Source organism: Elephas maximus, chromosome 1 (genome assembly GCF_024166365.1).
Source record: "Elephas maximus indicus isolate mEleMax1 chromosome 1, mEleMax1 primary haplotype, whole genome shotgun sequence".
Classification (NCBI taxonomy): Eukaryota; Metazoa; Chordata; class Mammalia; order Proboscidea; family Elephantidae; genus Elephas; species Elephas maximus.
The window spans coordinates 183,063,807-183,086,530 of NC_064819.1; the positions used below are offsets into that span (position 1 = coordinate 183,063,807).

Consider the following 22,724-nt stretch of genomic DNA (forward strand, 5'->3'; position numbering starts at 1 on the left):
GGATTCCTCATCTGTAAATTGGGGGTAGATATAATATTTACTATGTAGGGTTGTTTAGAGGATTTAATGAGTTAGTGAAACAGTGCCTGGCCCAAGGTAAGTGTTAGCAATTATTGTTATCTTTTACTATGCTTATATTTCGTGTTTTTATAAATTGATACCAACCAAAGGCAATTTTCACGACTAAATACATGAGTATTTGCATTCATTTGATATAAATTTATTGTCTTGCCTACTCTGCTTCAGACACTGTGCCATTTTGTATTGGGAATACAAAAGTTTGAGGGCAAGTTATGCATCGGTTAATCTATGAGAGATATGAAGTAATAGACACTAGTGATGTAGGTGTTAAATATTGTGAGCGGGGAGGTGTGGTTTGTGATGGGAAGACATAGGGGTACTGAAGGACAAATGAGAATCAGCCAGGTGAAGAAGGAAGAGAGTGGTGACTGTTACAAGCAGAAATAACTGATGTACAAAGCCTGGAATAAATAAGAAAGAGGAGTGCTTTTGAGGAAATGGAAATGGAAATGTAGCAGGAAGGAAACCAGCAAGTGTTGAGGTTTTGAGAACAGAATCAGTTGCTGCAAGACCTTGTCTGCCTATTATGGAGCTTGTACTTGATCTTAAGAGCACAGTGAGGCCATGGAAGGGTTTTAAACAGGGGAGGGACATGATCAGATTTGTGTTTTAGGAAGAATCTCTGACCCCACATGGAGAGTAGATTGCAGAGGTCAAACCAGAGCACAGGAAGACTAGTTAGGCCTTTTGTTTTTATCCCCATGAGGGACAGTGGTAGCCCAACCTCTGGGATATCAGCTGTGAAACTACAAAGACGTGGATTTCAGAGAGGTTTAAGAACTAGCATTTATAGGACTTGGCAGTTGTATTTGGGGACCAAAGAAGACAAAGAATTTTCTTTATAGGATGCTTAAGGAACTGAGGGACCATTTAACGAGCTTGTAACACTTGGAGCTGTTTGGGAACGCTAATAAAGAACTTGATTTTGGATATACAGGTATTCCCCAACTTACAACGGGGTTCAGTTCTGACAAGTCTGTCGTGAGTCGGTTCTGACGTATGTTCAAATACCTCATTTTTTTTTTTTCATTATTGCCTTTTATTATCAGTATCTTTGTAAATCTGATCTTTGGGGATTGGGAACATATAAATATCTGGGAGTGAACATCTCAGAATGATAACATCAGCAAATTACGTGCTACAACATTGTATGTAGTATGTGTTACTAACAATACCAAAAAAAAAAAAAAACCCATTGCCATCAAGTCAATTCTGACTCATAGCGACCCTATAGGACAGAGTAGAACTGCCCCGTAGGGTTTCCAAGGAGTGCCTGGTGGATTCGAACTGCCGACCTTTTGGTTAGCAGCCGTAGCACCTACCCACTACACCACCAGGGTTTCCATTACTAACAATAAGATGTACCAAAAAAAGGAGAGGACAGTCATAAGTGCGGTTCGTCTTAACTCAAATAAATTGCAAGTCCAGGACTACCTGTACTGAGTTTGAGGGCCCTGTGGATCCAAGAGATGTCTAGTTCACATCTCCCAAGCTTTATCTTCAGCTGCTTCCTGTTTGCCAGTGGTGTATTGTGACTTTAAAATAATATCATCACCAGAAAAAAAAAGATTATTTATCCAGTATAAAATATGCTTCTGAGTATACTCTATGTAGTTTCTGTTAATGATAGAAAAATGTAGAAGGAAAGTTCAAGAAAGGTCAGATTTAATTAAAGTTGTCCTGCCACAATGAATAAATGAATAACAGCTGGAAGGATGAGACAAAAAGGCAAAGTGCTAATAGACCATTGTAGCCACATGGGTGTCCTCAGATCACTTTCTGTAGCAGAAGCCGAAGTGCGATGTACAAGCGACACTGTGGGAGGAGAGCATCAGCTTGAGGGAATCGTGCTGTCTCTTCTGAAGTTCAGAAAGAAAAAAGAGCCTTGATGAGGCGTGGGGAGTGATTTGGATTTGTAACAGATTAGTGAGCAATTTTTAGTTCATTTCTATGATGCATTTACAGTGAATTTACTATTACCAAAAAAAAAAAAAAAAAAACTGGGGAAAAGAAGAGATAAGAATAAATAAAGTTATATGTATTACTAAAACTTTATATCAACATCTGTATTTTTCTTCCCTAAAATTTTGGCCGTAATTAAAAGAAAAAACACATGGAGTTTGCTGATTCTTTCACCTTCTTTTGGAAAGCCTAACTGTTGACTATGGGAAAGATTTTGAAGTATTATTGAATCCAGATTGCTTCTTTTGCTCTCCAGTTTTCTACCAAGGCCTGTCACTTGGTCAGAGAATATTGCAGAGAGTGTGACTACAAATAGCTTTTGGAGTGAACTTTTATCTTCAATGCGTACAGATAACTCTGGATCTAAAACTTGGGCAAGTGTTCAATGCCCATGGCATATTGAACATAGCTCACAGGCTGGCTTATAAATTTAATTCCAATTTAGTTTATTCATTAATCCTCTTCTGAGGCAATTTATGAGATAACACATCCCACAAATTTTTTTTTTTTTTAAAGATTCACAGAAAAAAAAACCTAAGCTGACATCTTCTACCCCATGCCAAATTACTTTTTAAAGAAGTGTATTTTGAAACTGTGTCCCCAGGACATGAGATAAATATTATTGGTACAGGGTACTGTCATAGTCATTATTTCATTATCTCACTTGAACATAAATGGATTCAAAACCACATGGTTGTTTGGAGAGTTGGAGGTGTTTTCCTTGTTGTTTTTCCACATACTGATAACTTATTTTTCCTTCCCAAATTGACTGCCTGAGTTTGTTTGGTGTCTCCATACTTGCCTCCATCATGCAGTACCGTCCACCCTCCACTTTGAACGTTCTGAACTCCTCTGGTTTCGTGGATGCCTTCCTGATGATCTCCAAGTAGGGTTTCCCCTCCACGCTGGTTCCAGACCCTCTGCTGGAAAGTGTTCTGGGCAGCCCGGGTCTCAGCCCAGCTCCTTGCCCTGAAGGAGGCCATAGGCCAGCTCCTCTCTGCTGGCAGGTTGCATCTGATGGTCTGTTCATTTGGTATCACGTTTGCCCTCTAAGACAAGGACATTGAACCATGTTTTTTGACTGTGATCCACAGTAAAAAAAAAACAAATTTTACACCACAATTTAACAGTAAAAAACCAGTTGCCTTTGAGTTGACTCCAACTCATGGAAACCCCCAGTGTGTCAGAGTAGAACTGTGCTCCCCAGGGTTTTCGGTGGCTAATTTTTCAAAAGTAGATCACCAGACCTTACTTTTGAGGTGCCTCTGGGTGGACTCGGACCGCCAAGCACCAACCTTTCAGTTAGCAGCCAAGCACGTTAACCGTTTGTACCACAGAGGGACATCACAATCCAGTACACACATAACTTTGTAAGTAGTAAACTTCGCATATCTAAGTCATGTTTTACACTCGTTTCTATTCTGTTAAGTTCCATTAAAAAGAAAAAAACCCTATGGTAATAATCTATTATATTGATTTCATAATCTACTCATAGTTTGTGATCTATAGGTTGAAAACCCTCCCTTACATTCTGATAAACAGATGATTCCTTTCTAGAGAATCACTTAACATCTCTCTTCTTGAATACCCCCAGTGAGGGGACCGCTTCACTTCTTTAGGTGGCCTCTTTATGATTCCGGTGTTTTGAGTACTTCATCTTAAGAAATATCATGAAGCATCTTTTTTTCATTAGGAAGCAGTGAGAGTCTGTGATTAATGATTATATTTCAAGTTTCCAGGGCTGAGTGGAATAAACTCTGCAACGCATTATTTCCTATGGGTGCCCAGAATAAAATCAGCCACAGTGCAGTCGCCGTTTTAAAAAAGCCCCTGGATTTTATGAAGTTATATACACAACTTCAGCAGGACCTTTAAAAATCATATTGTAAAAAAATATTTTGATCAAGCATTATAAAGTAGGATTATCGCAGCAATATTAACTTCAGTGAGGAGATCATAAGCGAAAGTAAAATACCATACTGTGTATTCTAGGACTTATCTGCCTGACTTTGAGTGTGATATTTTCCTGCCGTTAGGGCAGCAAGATTTAGCAATTCAGCCACTGTTTATGTCATTGTTGAAAGTGTCTCTCACATTTTTAAACTTTATAGCTCAGGTAATATTTTACTCTTTTGTATGTTGTCAGAATATTGGAGGATTGCTTTTAACATAAACGGAGTAACTGAATGTTCAAGCAGGCACAGGACGATGGTGGATGTGAGATGGCAGCAATGGCACGTCAGAGGCTTTAAAGTCACAGGACGTGACTTGAACCTTGGAATTCTAAATTTAAGGAATTAGTAAACCCATTTATTTTCTCTGGCATGCGGTGTAACAGCTGTGAACCTAGCTCAATTCCAAGGCCAGTTCTACTACTAATCTTTTTCTCAGGCACAAAAAAATGAGGAGAAAGGGATCTCATAATTCGTTTGTCTATTATATGCCAAGCATACTTTTTAGCCTTGTTACGTATTTTATTTAAATTTCCTGTACATTTTGTTAATTCCCTACTTTGCAAATGTTGAAACTAAGCCTGGGAAAGGTTATGTAACTTGCTCGTGGCACAGATAATTGACAGAATGGGATTTGAGCCCACATCTGTTTAAGTCCAAAGCCTCTTTTTTTGCCTTTCTACCAACACCGCTCTGCCTACATAGGCAATAGCAGCATATTATAAACCAGTATTTTCTTTTGTCTCATTTTTTTCCTTCCTGTCCTTCTGATACTCCCAATTGCATGTATATTTGAACTCTTGATACTGTCCTATAGTTCATTAAACCTGTGTTCATTTTTTAAATTCTTTTTTTTTTTTTTCTCCTCTCTTTGCTTCAGTTTCGGTGCTTCTTAGTGGCCTAGCTTTTAAATTTCTAATCCTTTCTTTTGTTGTGTCTAATCTACTGTCAGTCCCACACAATGTATTTTTTATTTCATAAATTTTATTTTTTAGTTCTAGGATTTACATTTGTTTCTTACAGCTTCAAAATCTCTCCTAGAATTTCCATTTCCTTCACTCATTACTAATATTCCTGTATAGTCTTCAATATACTTACCATAGCTGTTTTAACATCCTTGTTCCATAATCTCAACATTTGAGTTTTTTTTTGGGGGGGGGGGTCTGTTGACTTGCTTTTTCTCTTGACACATATTATCACATTCTCCTTCTTTGTGTGTCTCATAATTTTATTTTATGCTGTTGTTTGTCTGCGTTTAGTTTTAGGTTTCTTTGTGTCCACAGGTCTTTGATGACTGTAATGAAAGCAGTAGTAGTATTTTTTTGGAAGTGTGTGGTTATCTGTTTTTTCTTCCTTTCCTTTTTTTAGTTGTTTTAGTAGAAGTGAAGTCCTTTCATGTCCCTTTACATCCTAACTGGGAATAGAATTGTCCTCTCTTCTCCTTTCGTATTATTTGATTCAAATCCTGGACATCATATTACTTCATTGCAATATGTATTTCTGACTTATTTTTAATTTCTAAATATTTATAACAATTATTTATAGATGTGCATTTTTGGTACAGATTACTAGAAGTGATATCACTGGGTCAAAGGGTGCATGTTCATTTGAAGTTTGTTTGATATTGCCAAACTGTACCCCATTATATTTTTACCATTTTGCACTCCTGATAGTGTTTTAACAGCGTGCCTGTTACTCCACAGCCTTTGCAAAAGTGTTTTGTAATACTTTGAGATTTTTGACAATAAGTGAAGATGAGCATTTTGGGGGCCATTTACTTTTCTTTTCCTTTTAACTCTCTGTCTTTTACCCATTTTTTTTTAACGAGCTTTTGATCTTTTTGTTAAATCTTAAGAGCCTTTTTATGTTAGGATAGGTATCACTTTACGCAAGATATATGATGCAAATATTTTTTGCCAGTTTTTCATTCGTGCTTGACTTTGCTTGTGGTATTTTTCCCCCATGCAAAAGTTGTTTTTAAATGTTTATGTGACCAAAATGATCAATCCTTTTTTCTGTTATGTTTTTGAGTCCATCTTTGGAAAGGCTTTCCCCATTCCAAGTTACAAAGAATCCGTTCATGTTTTCTTTTATAACTTGTATGATTGCATTTTTTGCATTTAGATCCCTAATTAATTTAGAGCTTATTCTGCTGTATTTTATGAGGTTTGGATCCAATTTTATCCTTTTTCAAATGACTATTCAGTTGTTCCAATCCTGCTTACTAAAAATAGCTTTTTTCTATCAGTGATTTTTTTTTTTAAATCATATACAATTTTCCATATGTCTTTCCATATGTTTTTTCTGGGCCTTTTGTTTTGTTCCACTAGTGTGCCTGTGTTTTCCTGTATCACTATCACACTGTTTTGATTAGTGAGGTTTCATAGTATGTTTTCTTCTCTGGTAGGGCTAGCCACCTTCCATCATTACTCTTCTTTTAAAGGATTTCCCTGGCTATTCTTAATTATTTTCTTGCAATCAGACTGACTACTTCCAAGCATAGTTTTTCACATGCTCACTTGTGCATTCATTGACCCGAAGTGGTAACATCAGTAAGTTGTCCAATTGAACTTTTGTAAACATATTTAACATTTTATATTTATAAATGTAAAACATGTTGAACATATGAAATATCAGCCTACTTTTCTAAATAAGAAGAATTGTTTGATTATGTTTTTGTGAACAGTACACACAAATCTGTAGCACCTTTCCAGGTTTCAGAATTTCTCTATTACAACAGATTCTTTCATAATTTGTCGTTAGAATTTGATCCGCAAGCCTGACTTTTTAATCCTAGTCCTTTGAGGTCTGCCATTCCAACAAAACAGGGTTCTTGTTAGGAAGTTTGAATTATTTTACCTACCATGTTTAGCCTTATTACATTTTCAGGCTAGACATGAATCCAAAGCATGCTTGGTCAGCTAAAAGGGATTATAATTACAAATGCTTCCATTTAAATAGATTATACTTGGGTAGCCTATTTGGGTACTTGGATCATAAGGCTTCATGTCAGTGAATTAAACATTAAAATAATGACATGGCAATGCCTTTTCCCTTTTAATAACTCTACACTTTATTCTCATTAGTTTGGTATGTTTTGACCTTCTGATTAATTCATTTTGTCTACGAATCATCTAGAATTCTTTTTTAAGTGAAACAGAATATTCCTTTTAGTTCACACTTTTACATAATTGATCCCTTGATATTCTGTTTCAGTGGAGACAAGCTGACCTGAATTTTTACGTTTTAGAACTTAATACTGGGGATATTAAGTCCATATCTTTAAGATGAAATTAAGTGGTGGTATTCTGCTAGTTTGAATCCAGAAATGTAGATTGTGAAAGGAAATGGTCTTTTACATATCAGGGCTATGTGATTTTTCCTGGTCTTAATATATAGTCAGTTCTCATTCTGTTACACTATTATGTTTCTAGCAGTTCTCAAATAGGGAACAAAGTAAATGCTGAAAAAGGAAAGCTGATTGTCCATTTCCTCTCCAGTATAAGGGGATGAATGTTCTGAGCATCAAGTTCAAGTCTACCAATTCTTGGACCAGCTGTCCCGGAAATAGTGTGTTAGGAGCCCAGGCTCATCAGAGGTGTGGGGAGGGGAAGAGTTGTCTTATGAATTGTACATGATGGGTATCCAATATGCTTTGAATGCTCCCGGTGCAACCTTGGGAGTACTGAGATCTCTTCCTCTAATGTTTGCCACTTTTCCCAGATCTCATGCCATGTTTCTGTTTTGGAGTCATGAAAATGGCAAGGCTTGGAACCATGATGTATTCCAGCACTGGCGCCCTTTTGCCTCGTTCTTGCTGGGTTTGCTAACTCTACAACTTCCTTCTGGTTCTTATTGCAAACTTGGTGAATTCCTCTGAAAGCACAATGGTTTTGTTCCCCAGGAGGAAGTGAAATCAGTGCTACAGCGGGATAGTCCTAGATTTAATTCTTGACTCCGCCTTCTAACTTAACTCTCTGACACTATAGATCAGTCTCATTGCATTCCAAACTCTTACTCTGCTATTCTTGGTAACATTAAGGCCCCAGTGTGCTTCGCAGGGTAGGTCACACAGGTTAGAAATTCACCTCCCTTTCGCAAAATTCCATAGGCATTGCTCACAAAATTTAACATACTGCTGACATTTAACCTTCATGATTAGTTTTCACGTTTAACTCACCAGGGGAAAATAAGATGAATCTCTGCTGTATTAGACATGTTTTTAAAAAAAGAGTGGTAATGCATGATTCTCCTTATTGGAGGTTGTTTCCAAACACCTAAAGGCATTTGGTTGGAAGTTGAATGACTTTTATCAGTTTACTGTCTTTAGGACTCTTTTTTAATAAGTTGACTAATTTACATTTAAAAAAATAGACTTGATCTCATTTTGGAATATTTTGGTGGCATGGCCAACAGCAATATGCTTATGTACAATAGACACAGCTGCAGTGAAGCTAGCTCTAACCTGTTAAGTACAGTTAGCAATGTCTAGAGAGTTCATTGCTATGCTCTGAATTTAAGTAAAAGTACATTTTAAATGGATATATAAACTCATAATTCTTTTAAAGCTTATTTCATTTTCTCAAATTTGTATTTACATAAATATCTGGAGTCTAACATCAAGCAGGCTTTTAAATATGAATCTTCTACTTTATAAATTTACTAAGTAAATATTTTATAGGTTCATAAAACTATGTTATTCTGAAAATGAGAAAAAAATATGGATTGTTTTTATTGAGTTGGCTGCTTTGTTGGAAAGACCTCACAAACAGTAGTGCCTCACTTAAACATACTTTTAAAAATATATAAATTTGCCTGTATCATGGATCAGATCACACCAAAATATAACTACATATGGAAAAAGCCTGGCATAAGATTATTAGGCTATAAAAAGTACTAGGAATAACCATAACATTATAAAGGGAGTTTATAATGTTAATGGCACAATGGCAAATTATCCCATTGTTGCCAGTTTTTATTTCTTGCATTAAAAAAAATTTTTTTTTTTTTTTTTTACTTTAGATTAATTTAAATAAAATTCTGTAGAGAATCAGGGATCTCTTGGCATCTTTTAGGTTTTAAGGCATTTGGTTCTTTTATTTCAAGTATTTATTTTGACTGTTTGCACAAGTGCTTGTCCTCATGACAGTCATTGTACTTTGGTGTGCAGTGAATGCACTTTTATGTATCCCCATTTCATCACACGGAGTATTAGACAGGCGTGTATTCAAGTTGAGACTTCATAGAATTCATGTTTACTTCTTCATCAAGGACAGTCTTAAGTGAAATGGACTTTTTTTTTTTTTTCATTGCAAGCGCATGGTGGTGCAGAATACAAGGATTACTATTACTGTTTGTTGGCATTGCCTGGGTTCTTGATAAGGTCCACTCTTGCTTTTGCACCATCAGTGCAAATATCAACATATAACTAAGGGGACCAAAAAAGTGAGGAAAGGGAATGAAATATTGCTGGTTGGGGGTGATGCTGGAAATTCTGACAAGTTGACCAGGAGAGGCCCCACCAAGAAGATCACTTCTTGGGTATAAACTCCTACAGGAAGAATACATTTCTAGAAGAGGTGGTGTCTTAGAACATTTTTAAGGATTCTTAACCTAGGTTTCACAAACCCCTGGGTCCATAGGTTTGTATGGGGAAATATTACACCTTAATTTACACTAATGCTAACTGAAATTTAGCATTTCTTCCAATTATGAATATAATAGTATAGTAATTTGGTAGAACCTAAAACTTTGTTACAAATAGGCATCGCAGATATTTGCATATCGTTACAGTTATAGAAATCTCAAAATATTATTTATGTCCATCATTACTTAAAAATTCTGGTAGTTACTATCGCTGCTGCTAAATCTTGTTAATTAATGCCTTAATAAAGAAGCATATGTATCACAATTTTTTAAAAAATTTATGTATTGATAATTATATTTCAAAATAGTCAATTTCCTTGTATTTCTACATATTATATTTTATGAATTTTAAAACATTTTGAGAAAGGGCCAAGGCTTTACTAGATTGCCAAAAGAGGTTCATGGCATGAAAATGTTAAGCTTTCATTTAATCCCTAATTGAAGGCTTTCTTCCACCTCCCACAGGTACAGTGCACTCATCGTTTGTTTACCTCAGACAGTACTCAAATACATCCTGTGCAGATGGGGAATGTTTTCTGGATCATTCTATATAGAGTTCTGATTATGGAAGCTCTCTTTTAGCTCCCTGTTTAATAATGCAGACAGCAGACTATTAAAATACTTGCAGAATAAAGTAGCAAGTCAAGCTGAAATTTTGCTCTCTAGAAAATGACAAGTTAATACTTCACAGAAGATCAGCTTTTAGACTTCTCTGAAAGATATTTTAAGAACTTTAAGGCAGTACAGTTCATTTTTTTTGATTATACTTTAGATGAAGGTTAGTACAGTTCATTTTATGAGAAAGAATGAGACAGAAATTCTGAGTTAGAATATGCTTATCTCACTTATGCCAGCCTGTTACCCAACCCCCCATCATGGTGCTGACCTAGTAGGCCTCTCTGGATTGAGAAGTTATGAACTGTATATCATGACCCCTTCCCCTTGACCAACCTATGAGAAATAAGATAGAATGTATGTGTTCTACTGTTGTAGCAAGGTAGCCATAGTGAAAACCTGAGAACCTCCCAGGCAGCTGAAGGGGGAAGGGTAAGCAAGGGTCGAATAGGAAATAAGGGAATTTTACCCTGCTGCTACATGTTCTGTGCTTTGGATCTCTTTGAATATATTCTACTGTCTTTCATCAGGAGTAAAAAATAAAAATTTTCAACATCTTGCTGTTGCCAGAACCCATGAGAGTGAAGTGTTAACTCTGTAATTTTCATGTTAGACACACTTTATGCTTGTGTCTTATATGGAGTGAAGGCAACCCTGTGTTGTTAAATCTCTTGGATTATACCTTCAATTGTGTCCTTAAGCTCTGAGAAACAGATCCTTCAATCGTGTGATGAAAGCTTTGAGGCCTGTTCATTTACATTATTTCTCTTTACAGGTTAGTGAAAGATGCTCCTTGGGATGAAGTCCCTCTTGCTCACTCCCTGGTTGGTTTCGCCACTGCCTATGACTTCTTGTACAACTACCTGAGCAAGACGCAACAGGAGAAGTTTCTTGAAGTCATTGCCAATGCCTCAGGCTATATGTATGAAACCTCATACAGGAGAGGATGGGGATTTCAGTACCTGCACAATCATCAGCCCACCAACTGCATGGCTTTACTTACAGGAAGCCTTGTCCTGATGAATCAAGGTACAGCTGGCCACACCAAGGGGATGCCCAAGCTGACATTAGTCATAGTTACCATGTCATGAGCAACATGTAACAGTTCTTGAGAACGTGTTCGTACTTGGATCTTAGCTAAGCCCTTGAAATGAAGTAATGCCTGGAGCATCTCTTAGCTAATCGAGAGACATTGTTTTTCTAAATTCTGTTAGTTATATTAGCCTGAAGGTTATTTATTTACGGCTTATGAATGTCCCAGGCCATGTTCTTAAAGCACACGGTCAGTGGCAAATATTCATTTTTTCACACCATGTTGACAGCAAGAACAGCCAAATAGCATTTTCAAAAGCAAAATAGGTGGCTTATTATTGAAGTGAATGTTCCTAGGACATAGCTGTATCATAACATTGCTACTCCTCTTTCTCTAAAGACTTAAAACAACCAGTGTAGAGTGTTTACATCAAAATTGGGAGCGACTTTAATGATTATACAGCTACTTTGCCTTAATAAATGACATAATTGATAATATTTCATTTCCTTTGAGCTTATAATTCTGACTTAACCACAACTTCTATGGAAATCTATCAATGACTGAATAGATTGTATTTTTAAAAAGCGGCCTTTAAATCACAGTTAATATACTATTAAATATATACTTGGAGCTAGCATTCTGAAATAATTTAACACTTGGTGTCGCAGTAGTTAAATGATCGGCCACTAACCAAAAGGTTGGCAGTTCGAATCCACCAGCCACTCCTTGGAATCCCTACAGGGTAGTTCTGCTGTGTCTTGTCCTATAGGTTGGTATGAGCCGGAATCGACTTGACAGCAACGTTTTTTTTTTTTTCTTCACCATAAAAATTAGTAAGCATTTTATTTAATTCTCACATTAACCATATAAAGTTGTTGGGATTTGGACCCAATTCTAGCCAGCCTCAAAGTTCAATCTCTTTCCACTCAACCTTGCTCTCTCTTGAGGAATAGAAATTCAATTTACAGTAATTTAAGGGAAACGTAATTAGGAGGGTAACTTTTCATCCTAGCTCCCTTTGTCTCCTGCCCTCACAAAAACAAAACAATAAAATCAAACTCAAATAAGACCCAATGCAAAAACTCACCATTTAATAAACCTCAAGATGCATGAGAAGATATCATCATGACATGGTGGAAAGAACCTTAGAGTGAGCCAGGTCTCAGCTGCGGATCTTGGGCTTTAGTGCAGTTTTATTTTCTGAAATGTTCAGCTCTCTATTTTTTTTTTTTCTAAGGGCAGGCATAGAACTTACGGCTTTGTTATTTGGGGTAGCTAAAATTGTTCCAGATGATAAGTGGACACCTAAAATACTGATTTAGATTGCATCAAAATGCATAGTTCTTTCCAGGCAAGAGTATTCACATGCATTTATTTTCCGATGAAAGTGATGGGTTGCTCTGAAATATACTCTTTCAGGACCCCCAGATAAGTAGTACACACATTTATAAAAAGAGTAGCCAGAAGGAGGGATGAAATCTGTGGTTCTTTCTTGGCACACTTGCTCTAATTTCAGGGGCTACTCTGACCAGGCTGTGTCAGTAAATCTATATCCTCCAAGGCCAGGCCTTGTAGATATTAACTGAAGTAGCTTAGTGTGCACCTGTAGCTTCCATTGAACTCACATAAAGTCTCAAAAGTGGAAGAATTAAAATTTTCTTTCTGTCCTGCCATCCCTAAGGTTTAGTGCACAAAAGTTACAAGGGTCTCATGTAAAGAGTTTATGAAGCAGTTGGAAAGAAGAGAGTGTGAAATGTTAAATTACACAATAGTTATAACAGTACCGTGGAATGAAACAAGAGGTATCATGAAGAAACGCTTGGTTAAATATCAAATGAGTATAATAAGTGTTAATTCAGGAGAGTAAACTCTTGTGTGTGAGTTTGGGAAGTCCATAGAACTTTGAAGAATGGGTAGAATTTGGGCAAGTGAAGAATAAAGAACATTCCAGGCAAGGTGTATGGATGGCGGGACAATACATGTATGTTAAAATGTATGTTAGTAGGCATTGCCTTGTATCTCCTGAACAGGGTTGTTAGAAGGAACAGATAAGGAAACTCAGATCATGTGATGGCCCGGGAACAGTGACTATAGAGCCTGATTTTAAGCATCAGTAACATTGATGCCTGGTTGGATATAGAGGACACATGAGAGAAAAAAGATGAAGATGATTGGAATTTTAAACCTGAATGATTAGAGAATAGAAATTGAAAACTATCCAGAAGGCTGGCATGTCAGGTATGGAGCTGGTAGAATGATCCAGGGGACCATTAACAGTCATCTCTGCACAGCTGATCCTAAGGACAGCACTGCACCTATGAGATGGGAGCTGGGTGTTGGCCTGAGACCTTGGATTTTGGCCAGGAAGTGGTGGTACCTGGGCCTCTGGAACCCCCACGCCCAGCACACCTGGTAGGCCATGGTAGAGCGTTCAGCACTGATGATGGCACACATGGTTTATGGGAGAGGCAGGAAGGCTCTACCCATATTCAGAGGCAGTGAGATTACTTTTATCCCCAGGGGTTGTGTGATTTAAAAACAAAAAGCAAAACAACAGAAATCTAACATCCAGAACCTAGGTTCTGTTCATTTTTAGTCATGTGCTAGATTTTTTGCCATTAGATTCCTATTCCAGTGGCCTCTCTACCCTCGGATCCTGTGGAATCTAAAAACACATAAAGGATGAGAGGTTGTCTTCTAGCAATAATACAGATTGAAAACTGTCCATTTAGCTTTTATAGTATTTGAAGTTCATTACAAAATTTTGTAAAATAATGGTGAAAGTTTTGTAAAGTGATAAACTTAAGAAAATGTGTTTTCAAATATCATTATTTTAAGAAAATTGAGTGAAGTCTCAAAATACAAATCTTTTCTTGCAGACAAAATGATATGCAAATTGTGATCGTAGATATGATGTGGCTTCAGTTTATTAAAGATTGTGAAATGATGGCTACTCATTTAAAGGTTTATCTTCATATACTTAGTAAATGACCTGTATTCAAGAACCTCTTAACTTACATTTTGGACCCATCACAAACCCAGGTTAATTGCAAGAGAAAGGCCAGCAGTCAGCCCCTGAAAAATTACAGCCAAGAACACCCTATGCAGCTCAGGTCTCCGTAACACACAGGGTCACCATGAGTTGGAATTGACCATGGCAATGGGTTTTTTTGTTTTTAACTTACAACTTTAACAAGTAAAAGTTTTGTAAAATACAGTTTGCAATATAAACTAGTCAGATAACTCAGGATTTTATTTGGCCATTTTTTTGTTTTGGCTTTGTTACAACCTTTAGTCAATGTTTCCATGTGTTTTTATCCTTCAGGGTATCTCCAAGAAGCCTACTTATGGACCAAACAAGTTCTGAGCATCATGGAGAAATCTCTGGTCTTGCTCCGAGAAGTGACGGATGGCTCCCTCTATGAAGGAGTCGCTTATGGCAGCTACACCACTAGATCACTCTTTCAGTATATGTTTCTTGTTCAGAGGCACTTTGACATCAACCACTTCGGCCATCCATGGCTTAAACAACACTTTGCATTTATGTATAGAACCATCCTGCCAGGTATATAGTGAGGAGCCAGAAATGGGAAACCATGAAAACTATTGAAATTTTTTCTGATTGTGAAAATGAACAAGACTAGGAAAAGAAATGAAGTCTATGGGTTTTAAATCATGTCGAGATTAAAGGTATTAAAAATATCAAAGAAGAATTGACTTCAACAGTTGCATATTACCACAGCATTTTGGGAACTAATGTGACGATTTGTGATTTACATATTGTAAAGCTTGGAACATAAGGGATCAAATATAATCTCTAGCCCCTACAGTGTTTTAATTTTTGTGTATATGCAAACTTTTTCATGAATCTAAGCAAAATATGAGCATTTATGATTACATGTTAATTTTCCTTTACATGTGATCCTCAATCAATCCTATTTTTTTCCTTTTAATTTTTTCTTTCATACAGTGCATTCATAATTCAAAAAGAAAGATTCTACTTACACATTTATGTTGAAACTTTAGTATGTTCTTTAAATGTTTGGTCTAATTAATAATATAAATTAGAGAAAACTAATCAAAAAACCATTTGCTATAAAACTTCTGATTTCTTGTTGCTCTTCTAAGGTACAGCTGGCTCATATATATGTATTTATACGTGTATGTATGTGTGTGTGTGTATATGATTTAAGAATTTATTCATTTCTTTGAGAGTTTCATAACTCTACTTATTTCCAAAACAGCATCTAAGATGTTAGAAAAATTTTAGGAGGTAAATATTTCATCGGGATGGTTTTTCCCCTGGTGAAATGCAATTTTTAGCCAGTATTTAAATCTTTTTCTGTGGTTGTATACACATAGATTGGATAGAATCTCCATTACTGGATTAGTTATCCCAAAAATACTGCAGAAAAAAAAGAACCATGTTAAGATTTAGTTTTTAGTCCTAATTCAGAAACATATTGCTTTATTGCTTAGACATTCAGGAAAAGCCTGTTTTGCAGTTCATCTTGGTAAACAAAGACTATCTAATGTAAAACCAAAAACCAAACCCACTGCCTTCGAGCTGATTCTGCCTCACAGCAACCATATAGATGGTCTCAGTGCTGTGTGATTTGAGTTCAGATCTAGCAGCCAGCTACATCAGGGCTTGCATCTGTCGTGAGCTGTGTATGACTAGTTTTTCAGCTGGAAAGGACAATAGGAACATCTCAAAAATAAATTTTTGTGTCAGTTACTTCAACAAAGTTTTATTTAGCATTCTGGAATAGGCTTCCATTTTAAGTCAGTATGTTCTCAACTACGTACTGTCTGGCCTAGAATTTTTTTGTTTTGTCTGTCTGGTCTAGAATTTTCTCCCATTCTTCTTTCTCAAGAATACCTGGAGCATATTCAGTCTTACCTGCTTTTTTTCCTTCCCTCTTCCGGTAATAATATCTAGCTTATGGCCCTTGAGTTTTCTTTCTTTTTTAAGTTTCCAGCAATACATATTGGCAGGATCTTTGCGGGGAATTATTAGGCTTTCTTCCCATAGAAGTTCAGTTTCTTCTCTAAACCTTATATATACTGTAACTTCTAATTTACTGGAAGCCAGATTAAAGTACCTCATGTTAATATCTTGGCCTGGAGTGGAGGATGAGTTGGTGAAAGAGCTAGCCTTCATGAGCTCACCATACACGAGTGTAGCCCATGTATATGTCTAGATATGATTGTACATCACATAAAAAAAAAACATAGACATTGAAAAATGAGGAAAGTGGACAATATACATAAACAATAGATGTGACACTTTCATTATCAGTGGCAAGCTGCCACATCAATGATGTAACAAGTACAAACTTGCACTCAAGATTCGTGAAGACTTTCAGAGGGACTCTAATTAGTTGGTCTGAGGTGGAGCATGGAAATTGTGGTTTTGTTTGTTATTTTTATTCAAGATACACGATTGTAATTAGAAACCAGGTTTAAAGATCATTGTTAAGACTTTTATAGGGGTCTGCAGTTTGAAACTTCCCTTAATTCTTTCAAATTTTTCCCCCCAGGGTTTCAAAGAACTGTGGCAATTGCAGACTCAAATTACAACTGGTTTTATGGTCCAGAAAGTCAATTAGTGTTCCTGGATAAATTTGTCATGCGTAACGGCAGTGGTAACTGGCTGGCTGATCAAATCAGAAGGAACCGTGTGATGGAAGGTCCAGGGACCCCATCCAAAGGGCAGCGCTGGTGCACTCTTCACACAGAGTTTCTCTGGTATGACACATTGAGCTTTAAGGAGAAATGGTCCCCAGTGGTATGGTTCATGTCATGTGCTACTTTCTTATATTTAAAATGAAAAATCTGAAACACCTTTAACCCTTTCTCCATACCACCCAAGCACACGCAGCTTCAATTCTATTTATTTCACAGTGTTTGAAACTCTATTAGAAAGATTTCCTTATGTTTAAGATCTAATTACTGTTTGTACTTTCTGGCTATTTTGTTAGAGATGTCCCAGACTCACACTATTTCAAAAGATGAGTTTTGATTTACATCATTTTCGAAATCATGTAAAGAAAAAACCACAGAAGTTAGACTAAGTTATTTTGGTTATTACACCAAAAAGAAAAAAGGTTGTAAAATGTTTTGGTAAACAGAGCATTATAATCTTCCAATAACAAAGCTGTTACTAAATTTTCAAAAATGTTGGACATTTGACAGCTTCATTTTGGTAATAAAAGAACCGTGTACTCTTTTTTTTTTTTTTTTTTTTTGCCTTATTCTTTTAAGCCCAGAAGAAGGCTGGGTCTCCTTTTTTTAAGTAGTGCCAAATACACTGTTGGCATCCAGTAAGTTAAAATTACAGGGAACTGGTTAATCATTAATCCCTGATGTTTTTTCAAGCTATTAGAATTTGCATTTAACTCCAAAATAAACTTTTTATGGTTTGATTCATTCCTTTTACCATAATTTAAAAATTAAGGAACAAAAATACTAGTAATGTGGTATTTTCACAGATGAACCAAGTATATAAGTATGCATTAATATGGTTTTGGTTTAAGTAGAAACATAGTTTCTGATGCCCTAAAACTGAAACTGTAGAACAACAGGTGAAACAGCCAGTCAAACATCAGTAAAATTAACACTACCATAGGTGATTAATTCACTTTGGAGAAAAGCATATAAAACCCGAAGAAACAACCAAACCTCTTGCCACTGGGTCGATTCCGACATACCAACCCCATGGGACAGAGTAGGATTGCCCCTAGGGTTTCCGAGGAGCGGCTGGTGGATTTGAACTGCTGACCTTTTGGCTCGCAGCTTAGCTCTTAACCACTGCACCACCAGGGCTCGAGAGTGAAAAGTATTTAAGAGCTAACAATATGGGTCAGACTTTCTTCCCTTGAGCAGTAGATCATCTGAATTTGTCAAGGCTGTTACCCCAAATCATGCAAAACAAATAATCATCCTCATTATTGTTTTGGAGGCCTTACAGATTGAAAAACCTGTGCTCTTAACCACTGAGAAGATTTAATGTTAATTGTATCATTTTGATGATAAGCCATTTATTGTCCAAGGAGCATGGCCTCATCTGCAGATCGAAAAAAAAAAAACCCAAACCTTCGAATCTGAGGTAGACAGTGATAGCCACAATTATAAATCCTCCAGTATTAAATAATAATAAAAAAAAAATCCTGGAATTCCACCCATTTATGTTCTTAGATGTGGTATTGGCAGTAAATTTTATCTAATATGTTAAGTTCCACTCTATTTTTATTTACATTTTAGAGGAAAACAGTACTAGACCAAACTTTCAGTAATAGCAGTTACTACAGTACAATTACCCACTCCATGGGTTCCCGAGAATAGGAACCCCTCAACTAGAAGTTTGCATGAAGCACTTAAATCCTTGAGCCCTAGCAGTTTGGGTGGCAGCTCTGATGAAGCAAAGAAGGTCCATGTGATGACGAGCAGCAGAAAGCACTTCAGGTTCAAGCCCAAGGATCGGAAATCATTAACTCCTTTCCCGTTTATCGAGGATTTTTCCCTAAGCATGCCGATTATCCGTGGGTTTTTTTTCAGGATTGTCCCTAGTAACAATCGACATAGCCTGTGCTCTGGGGAGCTTTTGTGTGTTGTCCTCCAGCCCCATCACCGTGTGGTATCCCAGTTCTGATGTGTGACTTTCACTTCCACCACAGTGAAATTTAATTTTAAAAAATCAATTCTTTCAGGTACGATGCCAGCTTGAAATCCGCTCCTCCTCCAGATTTTGGCACTCCGACATTGCATTATTTTGAAGACTGGGGTGTTGTAACGTATGGAAGTGCGCTCCCTGCAGAAATCAACAGATCTTTTCTTTCCTTCAAGTCGGGAAAACTTGGGGGGCGTGCAATCTATGACATTGTGCACAGAAACAAATACAAAGATTGGATCAAAGGCTGGCGGAATTTTAATGCCGGGCATGAACATCCCGATCAAAACTCATTTACCTTTGCTCCCAATGGTGTGCCTTTCATCACCGAAGCTCTGTACGGGCCAAAGTACACCTTCTTCAACAACGTTTTGATGTTTTCCCCGGCCGTGTCAAAGAGCTGCTTTTCTCCCTGGGAGGGTCAGGTTACAGAAGACTGCTCATCCAAATGGTCTAAATACAAGCATGACCTGGCAGCTAACTGTCAGGGGAGAGTGGTTGCAGCAGTGGAGAAAAATGGCGTGGTTTTCATTCGAGGAGAAGGGGTGGGAGCTTATAACCCCCGACTCAGCCTAAAGAACGTTCAGAGGAATCTGATCCTCTTGCATCCCCAGCTTCTCCTCCTTGTGGACCAGATACACCTGGGAGAGGAGAGCCCCCTGGAGACAGCAGCAAGCTTCTTCCACAATGTGGATGTTCCTTTTGAGGAGACAGTGGTAGATGGGGTCCATGGGGCTTTCATCAGGCAGCGAGATGGCCTCTATAAAATGTATTGGATGGATGATACTGGCTACAGTGAGAAAGCAACTTTTGCTTCAGTGACATACCCTCGGGGCTATCCCTATAATGGGACAAACTATGTGAATGTCACCATGCACCTTCGAAGTCCCATCACCAGGGCAGCTTACCTCTTCATAGGGCCATCTGTAGATGTTCAAAGCTTCAGTATCCATGGAGACTCTCAGCAACTGGATGTGTTCATAGCCACTAACGAACACGCCTATGCAACTTACCTTTGGACAGGTGAGGCCACAGGGCAGTCTGCCTTTGCACAGGTCATTGCAGATCGCCAGAAAATTCTTTTTGACCGGAGTTCAGCCATCAAGAGCACCACTGCGCCCGAGGTAAAGGACTATGCTGCAATTGTGGAACAGAACCTGCAGCGATTTAAGCCAGTGTTCCAGTTACTGGAGAAAGAGATCCTATCCCGAGTCCGGAACACAGCTAGCTTTAGAAAGACTGCTGAGCGCCTGCTGAGATTTTCAGATAAGAGACAGACTGAGGAGGCCATTGACAGGATTTTTGCCATATCACAGCAGCAGCAGCAAAAGTCAAAGAAGAACCGAAGGGCAGGCAAAGGTTACAAATTTGTGGATGCTGTCCCTGATATTTTTGCACAGATTGAAGTCAATGAGAAGAAGATTCGACGAAAAGCTCAGATTTTGGCACAGAAAGAACAGCCTATAGATGAAGATGAAGAAATGAAAGACCTTTTAGATTTTGCAGATGTAACGTATGAAAAACACAAAAATGGTGACTTGGTGAGAGGCCGGTTTGGACAGGCACGGATGGTGACAACTACTCGCAGCAGGGCCCCATCACTGTCTGCTTCATATACCAGACTGTTCCTGATTCTGAACATTGCTATTTTCTTTGTCATGCTGGCAATGCAACTGACTTATTTCCAGAGGTCCCAGAGCCTACATGGCCAAAGATGTCTTTATGCAGTCCTTCTAATAGATAGCTGTATTTTATTGTGGTTGTACTCTTCTTGTTCCCAATCTCAATGTTAGCACCAATGTTATAAATTGCTTGATCATTTTGTGATCAGAAGAGTCTGTGCAAAAAACAAAACAAAACAAAGCATTGCCCTAGTTTGATATTGGGTTTTTTTTCCTCAAATTCATTTTAACAGATTAAAGGGAAAATATTTTCAGACAAGGATGCAGGGACATGGAGAAATCAGAATTGGAGCAAGCAGAGAAGATATTAAATGAACACGAGTAGCTCAGTTGGCCCTTGGTGTTTCTGGAAGTGTTTTGCTTTGCTAATTTAGGAAGCCATATAAATGTTACTCATAGAAATAAAAAATCTGGCTTTAAGTAATATTTTTTCTTAAGAGAAACAAAAATGATTTAAATAGAATTGGATTTGATTAATCTTAATTTAATGGTATTAGCAATTTCTAGATGCTAATTTTATGGAATAGACTGATACAATTCTAAGAAACACAAAAATTTTTTTAATGACGTAGTCGTGTTGAAAAATAAGTGTTGCTAACTCCTGGTATGGTGGTATCCACTTCCTTGGAGAAGCTGTGCTTAATTAAGTGCACAGGATTTTTTCATTGGTTTGTTATCCAAATAACAGTAAAAATGATGGCAGAAGATCATTAAAAACTCAAAGGGTATTTCCAGTAGATAAAAGCATCAGCATTTCAGTAAGTCAGACAACTACAAATAACTTAATTTTGTATTTACCTTATATGGAAAACTTTCATAGACCCAATGACTGAACTACTCAAATTAAAATATTTTATGTCTGAAAAGTTGATTTCAACACCAAAGAAGATGGGGAAGGTAAACTTTGGATATGATTTTATGTTTTTTTATAGAAAGCTTTCTTCAAGTTTATTTTACAAAATAAACGTGATTTTTTCTACAGTGTCTTTCTCTTTTGTTACATTATATTCGAAATGTATGAAACTTTCTGAAATCTTGGAAGAGAGGTGTTTATTTGGACATGCAGTACTTAAACTTATAGTGTTTGAATCAAAACAAGTAATTTCTCTGTTTATTTTACCTTTTTCTTGTTTAGGTATTTAAATAAAAAACTAACTTTGGATATTTAAGTAACACCAAACATAAAAACATAATTTTCATAGCTATTTTCAATCAAGTCTTCAGGAAATAACAGCAGCCTGGAGTGTTGGAGGCATAGTCTACAGTTGATACGGTAAAACCTATGAAAGCCCAAACCTGTGTAAGGCCTGTTAGAGAAGGAAAACTCAAATATTTTCCAATGAAATGAGTGATAGAAAAGTGGTAAGACTGCACCCTGTCAAAGACGGAAAACTTGTGAGATCTGGAAAAACAAAGCCGTCCCATAGAGTTCCAGCTTTCAGAGGTCTCACTGTACTTCAGTGTAAGAAGTTGGTACACTTCAAAGGAATTTAAAAGTAAGTTATCTTACACTGAGCGTATTTGACTCTTTAATACATTTCTCCCCTGAAAACAAAATATGCTCAGCTCAAGTCTTAAAAGTAAGAATACATTTACTAATTGGTAGGTCTAAAGTAATAGAGATGATCTTTTCCTCTTGTCTTTTTTGCTCATGGAAATACCAGTATGTAACAAAAAAGAACAGGGAAAAACTCTTATGAGCACTGTTTTGCAGTTCTAATTTATACCTTCTTACATAAAGAGAACGTAAGTTTTGGCTTTTAACTGTAGTTCACTCGTGATACCTGGAATCTAGAAAATGATTTCTGAGGAACCTTTTTTTTTTCCTTTCATGTTAAAAAGTCTCTAGGGAGGATGTCGTTACACACTGTTTAAAAGAATAATGTTTTCAAAAGAATAATGCTTCCGTTTGTCCTGCATGGATGCTCTTACTGGGATTTAAACTTGCTTTATGTGACAGATTCTCCGTTTACTTAACCTCATTCTACATTCCTCTCTTCTACTCTTTCTCGTTCAAAAGGATGAATTGTCTGAAATGATCAAAAGGAAATTTTGAAAAAAAAAAAGGAAAATTCCTCTTT

At 37.0% G+C, this 22,724-nt stretch overlaps 1 protein-coding gene across 5 annotated transcripts in view; it reads left to right on the top strand.

Annotated features, from left to right (window-relative positions):
* The window catches only part of DSE (dermatan sulfate epimerase), a 75,535-nt gene extending 53,989 nt beyond the window's left edge, over positions 1 to 21,546 (top strand). For 4 of the 5 annotated variants that reach the window (XM_049899460.1, XM_049899468.1, XM_049899451.1 and 1 more), the window contains 4 exons: positions 11,032 to 11,285; positions 14,615 to 14,854; positions 16,833 to 17,040; positions 19,002 to 21,546. In XM_049899460.1, the coding sequence (XP_049755417.1) occupies positions 11,032 to 11,285; positions 14,615 to 14,854; positions 16,833 to 17,040; positions 19,002 to 20,754 (2,455 nt within the window). In that variant the 3' untranslated portion in view covers positions 20,755 to 21,546. Of the gene's footprint in view, positions 1 to 11,031; positions 11,286 to 14,614; positions 14,855 to 16,832; positions 17,041 to 19,001 lie in introns of those variants that run through there. The other variant, XM_049899483.1, reaches the window with a different exon arrangement.
* The last annotated feature ends 1,178 nt before the right edge of the window (positions 21,547 to 22,724 follow it).